The following is a 15,960-nucleotide window of genomic DNA, read 5'->3' as shown; positions in this document are numbered from 1 at the left end:
GAAGAGCAATTCGGGGATGGCGACTGCATCTTTCAACACAATCGAGCACCTGTACATAATGCTCGGCCTGTGGCGGAGTGGTTACACGACAATAATATCCCTGTAATGGACTGGCCTTCATAGAGTCCTGACCTGTATCCTATATAACACCTTTGGGATGTTTTGGAACGCCGACTTCGTGCCAGGCCTCACCGACCGATATCGATACCTCTTCCCAGTGCAGCACTCCGTGAAGATTGGGCTGCCTTTTCCCAAGAAACCTTCCATCACCTGACTGAACGTATGCCTGCGAGAGTGGAAACTGTCCTCAAGGCTAAGGTTGGGCCAGCACCATATTGAATTCCAGTATTACCGATGGTGGGAGCCACGAACTTATAAGTCATTTTCAGCCAGTTGACTGGATACCTTTGAACATATAGCGTAGCATGTAATTTAACGTTACCAATAATGATGACCACATAAAGTTACCGTACAACTTAAACAGTTCTTCTCAATTTTCTACAGATCTGTTTCGATTTCCTTAAGCTCCTTCAAAAATATACGATTCAGTTATCGTTTGCGGTTGACTGGTAACCAGCAGCTGATGCAGCAGAGCGATGTGACAACTGTGCGCAGGACAGAAAGTGTAACTAAACTCGTGCTCTGATTGGTCGTTGCTATGGCAGATGTCGTGTAGGCAGCTAGCTGTCAGTCAGTTCGTGATTATGATCCAGGTATGGAGGGTGTAGCGTGTGCTGGCGCCTACTCACCGTTGGTGGCGACGCTGTGCACGGACGGCGCGTCCCCAGGGCAGTCCTCTCTGCAGACGGCCAGCACGCGGCCGCCGCCTCTCGCCGCCATGGCGGGCACCAAACCCAGGGCCACCTGCAGCCGAAAGCGCCAGCCACACTGCGGTGATTCCCATAACCTTTAGTTAATTACGTATTCCGTGGATCATAATTGTCACCTCTCGATCTGACATAAAACGCGTCATTATGAAATGTTGCAGCACATCTGAAAATATGGCAATGTACAAGGTTTCTTAAGTTCTTTTAAATTTTCTTTTTACACATTGTTTTTCACGTGCATGTAGTGATCTACGCTTAACTTGTTCAGTTTATCGCCCTCTCTTAACTCCTTCTTAGAGTCATAAACCAGCGTGGAGATGAATCGATACACTGACATCTTGTCGATATGTCTGTTCAACTCTGCAGTAGCACAGGAGACTCTTTGAGGCTGTGACAGCTCAGTCTCTCTGCCCAAAGAGGACAGGAAAAAAAAAAACGGACTATAGTACCAGTATGTTGTTCATTTCGTCTTAAAAATTTACGGGGACTGACATGAAATGACATTGTAAGTGTTATGATGTTTATAATCTAGTGTCGTTTTGTTTTGGGAAATGTAAACTGATGTTACTAATGCAATAAGTAAATAACTCGATCAGATACGATGAATATATACTGCACTTCTGTTTCTAACATAATTTTTATTTTGTAATGCATTACTCTGTTTTTAGTTGTTTTGGTAATATTCTTCCCGAATATTAAATACTTTAGTTCAGTTTTTCGTGGTTTGGGTAGGAAAGGCTTAAACACACAGTGTTTCAGTTCATGTTTGAAGAAATTTTGTTATCTATTAAATTCTTTATATAAATTTTTAGGGGTCAAAGATTTTATATCGGAATACCTCATGCCTTTGTGTGCCCAACACCGGTTCAAAGGAAGGCCTCGCCGCTTGTTGGTGACGTCACATCAGCTAGGCACGGCGAACGCCAGGTCTGTTGCAGGCAGAAACGCCTGGGCGTGCTTATCACTATAAATCTCTTATTTTTGGACAAAATGTTTGGTATTGTTTTGGATTCTGCAGTTTTATTTAGATGAAAGATTTTCTTACTATCGTAAAGCTACAAATGAAGATCATAGTTCTGTGTTACTGAATACTGTCGAAACAAACGTAGATCAATATGAGAAGATGTTTTGCCCATTGCAAGCTTCGGAAATTTTACATTCAAGTAACTATATTTACTTGATCCATTTTGCTATCGAAACTTACCCCAACCCCCTTACAATTAACTCGTTTCTTTTATTTATTTTCGTTTGACATCGTCACTGGAAATGTGAACTAATTTACACGTGTAAATGTCCAACTGTTGCCACAACAAGCACCGAGGCCTTCCTTTGAATCGGTGTTGGTGTGCCACACCAAGTCGAAGAGATATACAAGGTGCTTCTTATTAACGTTTAAAAAATCTCTGAAGCGACTTGTATGATGCTGAGTCAACTAATTTAATGACAGACAAATCGGGCTGCAAATGCGCGGAAATACCCCAAAAATGGATGACGAATGTTGAACATGCGATGTCGCCAGATGACGTACATCGCGACACGTGCAGCAGTTGAGCCCATCGGTCTGTCGCACCTGATCGTCCTAAATCCAATCAAATATCATGTCGGTGTGGCTCCGGGCCTAAGATCGCGTCTTGAGCGACTGGGGCTCTAGGTTCAAGTATTGCGTCTGGCAGGCAGTATCCGTTGTGTTAGACAATTAGGTGTTTACACTGAGGTAAAATTTATTATTGTGTTTACCGGTTTCGTGGTCTCCGCTAGTTTACTGCAAAGTACAGTACGACGAAAACCTACCGTATCGCGTCACAGGTAAATAATTCGTCGTTATCAATAAATAACCTCCGTTTTCTTGCGTTTAAAACCTATCACATTGACAAAAGGTGTTCGAAATTTGCACCATTGTGTAGCGGTGTGTAGCACAACCCCCTACCGGCGACTGTAGGATCGACAACTCCCAACTGCTGCACATGTGGCGAGATGGTGACGTCACAGTTTCAACATTTATCATCCACTTTTGGGGTATTTCCAGACATTTGCGGCTCCGTGTGTCTCTTATTAAATTACTTGTTGCAGCGCCATCCAGGTTGCTTCGGGTGTTGTTAGACGTTAATAAGAATCATCCTGTATAATGTTTAGTCATCTCTCGTTCTAGTATTTTGTTCATGATTGTTTCTATTATTTTCAGACTATTATTGAGTGTCGACAACAAACTTGACAAGGGAGGAGATGTACTGCAAAACAAAACAGTATGTCCAGGTGTTTAAAGAGCTGAGCATAAAATAGCTTTTTACTTAAGACAGCCGGTTTCAACAGACCATGCTGTCATCTTCAGGTGTGTAAGAACGTGCTTAAACTTGGAATACGCCCCATAAGTTAACATGTAACGTTTGATGGTATAAACACTTTAGGCTGGTATTATGAAAACCGGATGTGGCCGTGTACATTTATAGATCTTAATATCTTTTGTTGTAAGAGAATTATTTGCTATAAGTTACATGGTTCCGATACGAGACCCATCTAGTGCCTGTCACACACTATTAAAAGGTTATCTTGGCAATAATACCTGTCAGTTGTATCTTATACTCCATTTAAATTGGATTTTCTTCACTGGAATGAGATTTTCACTCTGCAGCGGAGTGTGCGCTGATATGAAACTTCCTGGCAGATTAAAACTGTGTGCCGGACCGAGACTCGTACTCGGGACCTTTGCCTTTCGCGGGCAAGTGCTCTACCATCTGGGCCACCGAAGCACGACTCACGCCCGGTCCTCACAGCTTTACTTCTGCCAGTGGATTTTCACTGTTAAGAATACGTCCAGTACATACAAATACACTCCTGGAAATTGAAATAAGAACACCGTGAATTCATTGTCTCAGGAAGGGGAAACTTTATTGACACATTCCTGGGGTCAGATACATCACATGATCACACTGACAGAACCACAGGCACATAGACACAGGCAACAGAGCATGCACAATGTCGGCACTAGTATAGTGTATATCCACCTTTCGCAGCAATGCAGGCTGCTATTCTCCATGGAGACGATCGTAGAGATGCTGGATGTAGTCCTGTGGAACGGCTTGCCATGCCATTTCCACCTGGCGCCTCAGTTGGACCAGCGTTCGTGCTGGACGTGCAGACCGCGTGAGACGACGCTTCATCCAGTCCCAAACATGCTCAATGGGGGACAGATCCGGAGATCTTGCTGGCCAGGGTAGTTGACTTACACCTTCTAGAGCACGTTGGGTGGCACGGGATACGTGTGGACGTGCATTGTCCTGTTGGAACAGCAAGTTCCCTTGTCGGTCTAGGAATGGTAGAACGATGGGTTCGATGACGGTTTGGATGTACCGTGCACTATTCAGTGTCCCCTCGACGATCACCAGTGGTGTACGGCCAGTGTAGGAGATCGCTCCCCACACCATGATGCCGGGTGTTGGCCCTGTGAGCCTCGGTCGTATGCAGTCCTGATTGTGGCGCTCACCTGCACGGCGCCAAACACGCATACGACCATCATTGGCACCAAGGCAGAAGCGACTCTCATCGCTGAAGACGACACGTCTCCATTCGTCCCTCCATTCACGCCTGTCGCGACACCACTGGAGGCGGGCTGCACGATGCTGGGGCGTGAGCGGAAGACGGCCTAACGGTGTGCGGGACCGTAGCCCAGCTTCATGGAGACGGTTGCGAATGGTCCTCGCCGATACCCCAGGAGCAACAGTGTCCCTAATTTGCTGGGAAGTGGCGGTGCGGTCCCCTACGGCACTGCGTAGGATCCTACGGTCTTGGCGTGCACCCGTGCGTCGCTGCGGTCCGGTCCCAGGTCGACGGGCACGTGCACCTTCCGCCGACCACTGGCGACAACATCGATGTACTGTGGAGACCTCACGCCCCACGTGTTGAGCAATTCGGCGGTACGTCCACCCGGCCTCCCGCATGCCCACTATACGCCCTCGCTCGAAGTCCGTCAACTGCACATACGGTTCACGTCCACGCTGTCGCGGCATGCTACCAGTGTTAAAGACTGCGATGGAGCTCCGTATGCCACGGCAAACTGGCTGACACTGACGGCGGCGGTGCACAAATGCTGCGCAGCTAGCGCCATTCGACGGCCAACACCGCGGTTCCTGGTGTGTCCGCTGTGCCGTGCGTGTGATCATTGCTTGTACAGCCCTCTCGCAGTGTCCGGAGCAAGTATGGTGGGTCTGACACACCGGTGTCAATGTGTTCTTTTTTCCCATTTCCAGGAGTGTAGTTGTTCTATTGTGTACCGTGTTTGCATGTTACAACAAGCAACTGTGAGCAATATGTATACGGACACAGCCTGTTGCACAAGGTGCTTTGTTTTTAAATACAGTTTGATTATAATTACAGTTAAACTTTCAAGCCGGCCGGAGTGGCCGAGCGGTTCTAGGCGCTACAGTCTGGAACCGCGCGTCTGTTACGGTCGCAGGTTCGAATCATGCCTCGGGCATGGATGTGTGTGATGTCCTTAGGTTAGTTAGCTTTAAGTAGTTCTAAGTTCTAGGGGACTGATGACCTCAGAAGTTAAGTCCCATACTGCTCAGAGTCATTTTTTTAAACTTTCAAAATTCTATAGAAACAACACCATTAGTCAGAATGACGTCAAATTGCAATGGAATATTGCAATACCGTAGCAGTCGCGCGGTCCGGACTGAAGCGTCTTGAACCTCTCGGCCACAAAGGCCGGCGGTGTTAGTTCAAAATGGTTCAAATGGCTCTGAGCACTATGGGACTCAACTGCTGAGGTCATCAGTCCCCTAGAATTTAGAACTACTTAAACCTAACTAACCTAAGGACATCACACACATCCATGCCCAAGGCAGTATTCGAACCTTCGACCGTAGCGGTTGCACGGTTCCAGACGGTAGCGCCTAGAACCGCTCGGCAACTCCGGCCGGCCCGGCGGTGTTATTTCTACAGCGGTTTGAAAGTTTAATTATACTCACCCTGTATTTTATCGATGACAGTCCTTTTATAATGTGCTGCTTTTATCCACTTGACATCTTGCGCGTGAGGTCAGCGTAAAATGATCATCTTTTACAACAAAATATATGAAGGTATGTAAATGTACAGGTCCACACCGGTTTTTATAGTATGAGTCTAATTACACTGACCCTTACATCTTAACTAATGAGGCATATTCCATGTACATGCATTTTCTTTACCGATCTTAAGATGACAGCATAGTCTGTTGATACCGGTTGACTTAATTAAAAAAAAAAAATATTTTATGCGATGTTGGCTGTTGAATGGTTTTTAACAATTAAACAGATGGCCCTTCAGTTCTCTCAAAATGAGAAAATGCAATCAATATTGCTTTTATCTTTTCCGGTTTCTGTGTGATCAAGATTTGATGACTCACTGTTTCACTCACAGTTTGTAATAAACAACTGTCATCGAGTTGATGTGCCATAGCGCAAGAACACATCAAAGTTGAAAACCAGTCGCGCACTACTGTGCCACAACAAAAAATGGAAGAGGTCTCGTTCCTTTTCTGCCGAAGAAACGTATATGTGTTGTGGATAGGTCTACCAGTTATACGCTCTAGGTGATTTTTGAGAAAGTTCATAAAATATAACCTCGACACTTCGACATAATTACACTACATATAATAATTCCAATCCCAAAGCGAGCAGGTGTTGACAGATGTGAAAATTACCAAACTACCATTTTAATGAGTCACAGCTGCAACGTACTAACGCGAATTCTTTACAGACGAATGGAAAAACTAGTAGAAGCTGACCTCGGAGAAGATTAGTTTGGATTCCGTAGAAATATTGGAACACGTGAGACAATACTGATCCTATGACTTATCTTGTTGTTGTTGTGGTCTTCAGTCCTGAGACTGGTTTGATGCAGCTCTCCGTGCTACTCTATCCTGTGCAAGCTGCTTCATCTCCCAGTACCTACTGCAACCTACATCCTTCTGAATCTGCTTAGTGTATTGATCTCTTGGTCTCCCTCTACGATTTTTACCCTCCACGCTGCCCTCCAATGCTAAATTTGTGATCCCTCGATGCCTCAGAACATGTCCTACCAACCGATTCCTTCTTCTAGTCAAGTTGTGCCACAAACTTCTCTTCTCCCCAATCCTATTCAATACCTCCTCATTAGTTACGTGATCTACCCACCTTATCTTCAGCATTCTTCTGTAGCACCACATTTCGAAAGCTTCTATTCTCTTCTTGTCCAAACTAGTTATCGTCCATGACTCACTTCCATACATGGCTACATTCCATACAAATACTTTCAGAAACGACTTCCTGACACCTAAATCTATATTCGATGTTAACAAATTTCTCTTCTTGAGAAACGCTTTCCTTGCCATTGCCAGTCTACATTTTATATCCTGTCTACTTCGACCATCATCGGTTATTTTACTCCCTAAATAGCAAAACTCCTTTACTACTTTAACTGTCTCATTTCCTAATCTAATTCCCTCAGCATCACCCGACTTAATTCGACTACATTCCATTATCCTCGTTTCGCTTTTGTTGATGTTCATCTTATATCCTCCTTTCAAGACACTGTCCATTCCGTTCAACTGCTCTTCCAAGTCCTTTGCTGTCTCTGACAGAATTACAATGTCATCGGCGAACCTCAAAGTTTTTACTTCTTCTCCATGAATTTTAATACCTACTCCGAATTTTTCTTTTGTTTCCTTTACTGCTTGCTCAATATACAGATTGAATAACATCGGGGAGAGGCTACAACCCTGTCTCACTCCTTTCCCAACCACTACTTCCCTTTCATGCCCCTCGACTCTTATAACTGCCATCTGGTTTCTGTACAAATTATAAATAGCCTTTCGCTCCCTGTATTTTACCCCTGCCACCTTCAGAATTTGAAAGAGAGTATTCCAGTCAACATTGTCAAAAGCTTTCTCTAAGTCTACAAATGCTAGAAACGTAGGTTTGCCTTTTCTTAATCTTTCTTCCAAGATAAGTCGTAAGGTCAGTATTGCCTCACGTGTTCCATCATTTCTACGGAATCCAAACTGATCTTCCCCGAGGTCGGCTTCTACCAGTTTTTCCATTCGTCTGTAAAGAATTCGCGTTAGTATTTTGCAGCTGTGACTTATTAAACTGATAGTTCGGTAACTTTCACATCTGTCAACACCTGCTTTCTTTGGGATTTGAATTATTATATTCTTCTTAAAGTCTGAGGGTATTTCGCCTGTCTCATACATCGTGCTCACCAGATGGTAGAGTTTTGTCATGACTGGCTCTCCTGAGGCCATCAGTAGTTCTAATGGAATGTTGTCTACTCCCGGGGCCTTGTTTTGACTCAGGTCTTTCAGTGCTCTGTCAAACTCTTCACTCAGTATCGTATCTCCCATTTCATCTTCATCTACATCCTCTTCCATTTCCATAATATTGTCCTCAAGTACATCGCCCTTGTATAAACCCTCTATATACTCCTTCCACCTTTCTGCTTTCCCTTCTTTGCTTAGAACTGGGTTGCCATCTGAGCTCTTGATATTCATACAAGTGGTTCTCTTCTCTCCAAAGGTCTCTTTAATTTTCCTGTAGGCAGTATCTGTCTTACCGCTAGTGAGACAAGCCTCTACATTCTTACATTTGTCCTCTAGCCATCCCTGCTTAGCCATTTTGCACTTCCTGTCGATTTCATTTTTGAGACGTTTATATTCCTTTTTGCCTGCTTCATTTACTGCATTTTTATATCTTCTCCTTTCATCAATTAAATTCAATATTTCTTCTGTTACCCAAGGATTTCTATTAGCCCGCGTCTTTTTACCTACTTGATCGTCTGCTGCCTTCACCACTTCATCCCTCAGAGCTACCCATTCTTCTTCTACTGTATTTCTTTCCCCCATTCCAGTCAATTGTTCCCTAATGCTCTCCCTGAAACTCTCTACAACCTCTGGTTCTTTCAGTTTATCCAGGTCCCATCTCCTTAAATTCCCACCTTTTTGCAGTTTCTTCAGTTTCAATCTGCAGTTCATAACCAATAGATTACAGCCTCCTTTCATGATTCTTGAACCAAGTGTTAGCTATGATTAAGTTATGCTCTGTGCAAAATTCTACAAGGCGGCTTCCTCTTTCATTCCTTCCCCCCAATCCATATTCACCTACTATGTTTCCTTCTCTCCCTTTTTCTACTGACGAATTCCAGTCACCCATGACTATTAAATTTTCGTCTCCCTTCACTACCTGAATAATTTCTTTTATCTCGTCATACATTTCATCTATTTCTTCATCATCTGCAGAGGTAGTTGGCATATAAACTTGTACTACTGTAGTAGGCATGGGCTTTGTGTCTATCTTGGCCACAATAATGCGTTCACTATGCTGTTTGTAGTAGCTAACCCGCACTCCTATTTTTTTATTCATTATTAAACCTACTCCTGCATTACCCCTATTTGATTTTGTATTTATAACCCTGTAATCACCTGACCAAAAGTCTTGTTCCTCCTGCCACCGAACTTAACTAATTCCCACTATATCTAACTTTAACCTATCCATCTCCCTCTTTAAATTTTCTAACCTACCTGCCTGATTAAGTGATCTGACATTCCACGCTCCGATCCGTAGAACGCCAGTTTTCTTTCTCCTGATAACGACGTCCTCTTGAGTAGTCCCCGCCCGGAGATCCGAATGGGGGACTATTTTACCTCCGGAATATTTTACCCAAGAGGACGCCATCATCATTTAATCATACAGTAGAGCTGCATGTCCTCGGGAAAAATGACGGCTGTAGTTTCCCCTTGCTTTCAGCCGTATGACTTATCTTAGAAGCTAGATTAAGGAACGGCAAACCTACGTTTCTAGCATTTGTAGACTTGGAGAAAGCTTTTGACAATGCTGACTGGAATACTCTCTTTCAAATTCTGAAGGTGGCAGGGGTAAGAGACAGGCAGCGAAAGTCCATTTACAATTTGTACAGCAAGCAGGTGGCAGTTATAAGAGTCGAGTGACATGAAAGGGAAGCAGTGGTTGGGAAGGGAGTGAGACTGGGTTGTAGCCTCTCCCCGATTTTTTTCAATCTGTATTTTGAGCAAGCAGTGAAGGAAACAAAAGAAAAATTCGGAGTAGGAATTAAAATCCATGGAGAAGAAATAAAAACTTTGAGGTTCGCCGAAGACATTGTAATTTTGTCAGAGACAGCAAAGGACTTGGAAGAGCATTTGAACGGAACGGACAGAGTCTTGAAAGGAGGATATAAGACGAACATCAACAAAAGGAAAACGAAGATAATGGAATGTAGTCGAATTAAGTCGGGTGATGCTGCGGGGATTAGATTAGGAAATGAGACAGTTAAAGTAGTAAAGGAGTTTTGCTATTTGGGAAGCAAAATAACTGATGATGGTCGAAGTAGAGAGGATATAAAATGTAGACTGGCAATGGCAAGGAAAGCGTTTCTCAAGAAGAGAAATTTGTTAATATCGAGTACAGATTTAAGTGTCAGCAAGTCGTTTCTGAAAGTATTTGTATTGAGTGCAGCCAAGTATGGAAGTGAAACATGGACAATAAATAGTTTGGACAAGAAGAGAATAGAAGCTTTCGAAATGTGGTGCTACAGAAGAATGCTGAATATTAGATTGGTAGATCACATAACTAATGAGGAGGTATTGAATAGGATTGGGGAGAAGAGCAGTTTGTGGCAGAACTTGACTAGAAGAGGGGATCGGTTGGTAGGACATGTTCTGAGGCATCAAGGGATCACCAATTTAGTATTGGAGGGCAGCGTGGAGGGTAAAAATCGTAGAGGGAGGCCAAGGGATGAACACACTAAGCAGATTCAGAAGGATGTAGGTTGCAGTAGGTACTGGGAGGTGAAGAGGCTTGCACAGGATAGAGTAGCATGGTGAGCTGCATCAAACCAGTCTCAGGACTGAAGACCACGACAACAACAACATTTCGTCACTTATTAAAAAGAACACAGTTGGTTAACGCATATAGTACTCGTTATATTCTTCAAATAAGTTGATTTTACTGTGGATATGGAATTCGTGTAGGTGGTGTCCCATAGTTTCTTGAGCGCCGTTAGCTTCTGCTATTAGAGTCTGCATGGCTTCTGCCGCAATGTAATAGTAGCGCTGGATGTCCTCGCAAGCTCCTGCCAAGATGATGACAGCAGCTGTCGTCTGCTTCCGGACATATTTCGGCGATGCTTTCACTGGTTAGCCCACGGGAACGAGGCCATGGGCAGCGGCACCATTGTGCGCGCTTCGCGCTCCGCTGCAGGCGCTGGACCGACGCTTGCATGCCGAGCTGCTGGCAGGGGCAACCCGACAGAAGCCGCAGACACTACTCGCACGCGCTAAGTTGACACTTGGCGCGGTGGCTGATGGGAACGGCCATAAAAGTATTTCCCATTTACGGTCGCTTCCATCAGCCGCCGCAGTGAGCGTCTACTTGTTTGAAGCGAATAACACCGAACTTAACCGCGAATCTATTGCGGACATTTTTTTACTATATAAAATATCCAAAATTGGATGCGCTTAAGATTCAGTAGCGCATTACATTCGAGTACAAACTTGAATCCGTCGTTCAGCGTCAGTAATATACCTGTAGAAATTTAGGTATTGTTCCTTATGTCACAACTCACAACTTCGTTACGTTATCGTTGGCGTGTTGCGTAGTGTGTTTGCATCAAATCACGAAATGGAAAGCAAGAAGAGAATTACGAGGGTTACTCCAAAAGAAATGCACACTATTTTTTTTAAAATCCATCTTTTATTCTACATGTTTGAAAGTTTTACAGTGTGTAGATTCATCCTTTAGGAACAATATTTTCATTTCTCCACATAATTTCCATCCCTCTAAACTGCCTTACGCCATATTGGAACCAGCGCCTGCACACCCACACAGGAAAATTCTGGCTTGGAGCCACTGTTTGGCAGCGTGCACAAGGGAGTCATCAGCTTCAAACCTTGTTCCACGAAGAAAGTCTTTCAGTTTCCCAAAGAGATGATACTCACATGGAGCCAGGTCAGGACTGTAAGGCGGGTGTTCCAGTGTTGTCCATCGGAGTTTTGTGATCGCTTCCATGGTTTTTTAACCGACATGTGGCTCCGCATTGTCGTGCAACAGCAAAACATCCTGCTTTTGCTGATGTGGTCGAACACGACTCAGTCGAGCTTGAAGTTTCTTCAGTGTCATCACATATGCATCAGGCTCTGAGCACTATGGGATTCAACTTCTGAGGTCATAAGTCCCGTAGAACTTAGAACTACTTAAACCTAACTAACCTAAGGACATCACACACATCCATGCCCGAGGCAGGATTCGAACCTGCGACCGTAGCGGTGCCGCGGTTCCAGACTGTAGCGCCTAGAACCGCAAGGCCACTCCGGCCGGCTGCATATGCATCAGAATTTATTGTGGTTCCACTTGGCATGATGTCCACAAGTAAGAGTCCTTCGGAATCGAAAAACACCGTAGCCATAACTTTTCCAGCAGAATGTGTGGTTTTGAATTTTTTTTTCTTGGGTGAATTTGCATGATGCCACTCCATTCATTGCCTCTTCATCTCTGGTGAAAAATGATGGAGCCATTGTCATCACCTGTCACAATTCTTCCAAGAAATTCATCTCCACCATTCTCGTACTGTTCCAAAAGTTCGCTGCATACCGTTTTTCTTGTTTCTTTGTGAGCCACTGTCAACATCTTGGGAACCCATCTCACACAAACCTTTTTTAACCCCAACACTTCAGTATCCTGCAAACACTTCCTTCCCCTATCCCAACGTTGCGTGACAATTCGTTCACTGCGATTCGTCTGTCAGCAGTCACCAATTCGTAACTCTCTGCACATTGTCTGGAGTGTGTGCAGTACGAGGCCTGCCGCTGGAAGGACAATCCTCAATATTGCCGTGCCCGCTTTCATCACGTAACCTGCTTGCCCACCGACTAAGTGTACTGCGATCGACAGCAGCATCTCCATACACCTTTTTCAACCTCTTGTGGATGTTTCGCACTGTCTCGTTTTCACAGCACAGGACTTCTATGACAGCACTTTGCTTCCGACGAACGTCAAGTGTAGCAGCCATCTTGAAGACATGCTGTGGTGGCGCCAGCGCCACTCACGGGAACAGGTTGAACTAAGTTTGAAAACAAGCGGGAAGGATGTATCTACACACTGTAAGACGTTCACACAGGGAGACTGAAAACTGTATTTTTACAAAAATAGTGTGCATTTCTTTTGGAGTGACCCTCATACATCGTATGATGCTACTTTCAAACGTAAAGTAATTATTTATGTTAAAAAATATGGAGGGCAGGATGAAAGTTCAATGTAGCTGAGAGTAAATGTTCGCTTATAGAAGAAACAAAAATTAGCATTATTTGCAATTACCGCTACTAAAAAGAATTTCACTGGGCCTCGCAAAGGAAGATATCCTGACAGTGAAGTAAAAGTTTTGGATTTCAGCCGTGAAAGAAGGAAGACAAGGCAACCTGTGACTAGTAACATCATAAGAAACAAAGCAAAAGAGATAGCTGCAGTTCTTAATAAATTATATCGAGACAAGAGTTTAGGGCTAGATGTGTATGAGTTGATCGCGTTATGTAACCGTCGGACTTACCTTTACGACGCCGCACAATATGCCAAATGTTTCCATAGAATCGAGGAAAAACTTCCATAATTTCAGTGGTATGTCATCACACTTCGGAAAGAGAATTTTTCGATGGGCCAAATAGGAAACTCTCTTGCGAAACCAATTCGGTTGGATAAGCCAAGTAATTACATGACTGATGAGAAGGGGACAAAAAAGCTATCATCAAAGCATCATGATGCGAAAAACAGCGCATAACTGTAATGCTTGCAATCACAGCAGATGGGCCCAAGCTTCTCCCTTTCTTAATCTTAATTCGGAAAACAAACCCCCTAAAAATGAAAAGCTCTTCCCTCACGATGCTATTCTTCGAAATCAAGAGAAAGAATGAATGACAAACTACAAAGCTTGCTGGTTCCGAAACGTATGGGAACTCAGTCCTGGTCAGCTTTCCAAACTGCTATCAATGGTCTGTCATCCGCCCCTGGTAGCTGATTGGTCAACGCGATGGAGTGTCTTAGTTAACGGACTAGGTTAGATTCTTGGATGGGTCGGAGATTTTCTCCGTTCAGGGACTGGGTGTAGTGTTGCCCTTATCATAATTTCATCCCCATCGACACGCAAGTCGCCGAAGTGGCGTCAACTCAAAAGACCAGGCAAACAGTCTACCCGACGGTAGGCCCTAGCCACACGGCATTTCCATTTCCAATGGTCGGTTGAGAGGTGGCATGAGCCCCCTCTCATATTTCTATCTTACTCTAAGTAATTCGATTTTCCTCTGTAATTGCATGCCATCAAAAGTCGCTATTCCTTCACACGCCGACTTCCCACGCAGCGTCTCTCGTCACCCGGGTGGTTCGTTGACAGGTGGGCTCTGCTGATCTTGAAAGGATAAAGCCGACGGGTGTGAGGGAGTCGAGTGGATGCTTTCCAGACGCCGACATTGTCATAAGAGCGGGGACGACACGCCACAGGGGTCTGACAGAGCGGCTGGGCTAGAGATTCCGTTACTTCTCACTACTGTTAGTTCTCACTACTGTAGCAGCAATTAATGTTTGGTTAGCCGGGTGTTTCTCTTAAGATTTGAGTTGCAAGGAACTGGCTCCACATACCACTTTGTCATAAATGTCACAATCTAGTTTATGGATAACTTCACCTTCACAGCATTTATTTGAGTTTCCAATTTGATCCAATTTGATGTGTTGTAAATGTTTCATGTGTTTTGTTTATTATTTTGAGTTTAGTAATAATAAATCAAATTGTTATTTTAGACAGAACTTTCATTCTGTTAATCAGTAGAGCATCCCTTTCATTTCCCACTACATTAATGAAACTTTCCTTTATTTAATTAATTTCTATCAAATTAAATTATTGCAGGTGCCAAACTCTTTTCTACTCCACTTGCAGGGTCGATTACAGTCAGTTCGCATTTCTTCGTAATCCATGTGCAACAGCAAAAGTCGGAGTTAGAAAAGGGGGGGCTTAGAGCATCATTTACATATGAAGATTCTAGAAGAATTTAGTGTTACATACACTGCTAGCCCCAGCACCTCACACGGTCTTGACGTACTTCATGGTCATCTCACTGACGATGTAAACAAGAAGATACACAGCCTAGGCAGTGACCTGGTTACTATTCCTGAAGGAATGACTTCTGTTTTACAATTTTTTAAATGAATGTAATGAGCAGAACTAAAAAATTAATATACAAATCCATATTAGAGAGTGTGATTCTGTATGGAACGGAAACCTCGACAATTAACATGAAGCACATTAAAAAATTACAAGCTCTAGAGATGGACTTTTGGAGAAGATCAGCAAGAATCTCCAGGAAAGAAAAGATAAGGAACATCGAAGTAATAAGGAGAATGGAAATAAAAGAAAGAATATGTGACGTAATGGATAGGAAGAAATTATAATGGTACGGGCATGTACGACGAATGGAGAAAACCAGAATACCAAAATTGATACTGGAGTGGGAACCGGAGGGCAGAAGAGGACAGAGGACGACCTATGACCACCTGGCTCCAAAATGTACAGCACACAATGAGGAGAATGGGCGCAGAGGAAGAGGACACACAAGATCGAGACACCTGGAGGAATATTTTGAGAATATAGTTTAAGAACGTTTATTGTTTGTATTGTAATTTCCAAGTAAATTATTATGTTGGAGATAAGCCTCTGTAATGAGGATAAGCTCAAAATAATAAATAATAATAAGGTTACATTCGGGAACAGTACGAAAATTGGTTATGGGGGCAAGATGGCAGGCCCTCTAGCCTTTTAATACACTTATAAAGGTCCATCAAACCAGACTATCTTACATTTCTAAAATATGAATTTGCATACATGCATATTAATGTCATTTCGCCAACGTATTACGCTGTCATACAAAGTAGGTAATCGGATGCTACGTACCAGCATGTACATGATCGGGAGTAGGATGCATGTATATCGTAAATCTGTTCTTTTTACATAGGAGACAAGCGGGAAATTTTGGTCTGTAAGGAGGCTAACGACTCACAACAGCAGGAGGTGGGGGGACATCCGGTCACTGGGAATTGCGGACCGGCTCCTGACCTACGCCTGGCAA

At 43.8% G+C, this 15,960-nt stretch overlaps 1 protein-coding gene across 1 annotated transcript in view; it reads right to left on the bottom strand.

The window, feature by feature from the left end:
- The window catches only part of LOC126130117 (uncharacterized), a 377,494-nt gene that overhangs the window by 43,590 nt on the left and 317,944 nt on the right, over positions 1–15,960 (bottom strand). Inside the window, exon 6 of the mRNA XM_049915163.1 lies at positions 750–864. Coding sequence (XP_049771120.1) covers positions 750–864 — 115 coding nt within the window. The remainder of the gene's footprint in view (positions 1–749; positions 865–15,960) is intronic.

Source organism: Schistocerca cancellata, chromosome 1, assembly GCF_023864275.1.
Source record: "Schistocerca cancellata isolate TAMUIC-IGC-003103 chromosome 1, iqSchCanc2.1, whole genome shotgun sequence".
Classification (NCBI taxonomy): Eukaryota; Metazoa; Arthropoda; class Insecta; order Orthoptera; family Acrididae; genus Schistocerca; species Schistocerca cancellata.
The sequence above is the reverse complement of the archived record's forward strand: the minus strand, read 5'-3'. Positions and strand labels throughout refer to the sequence as shown.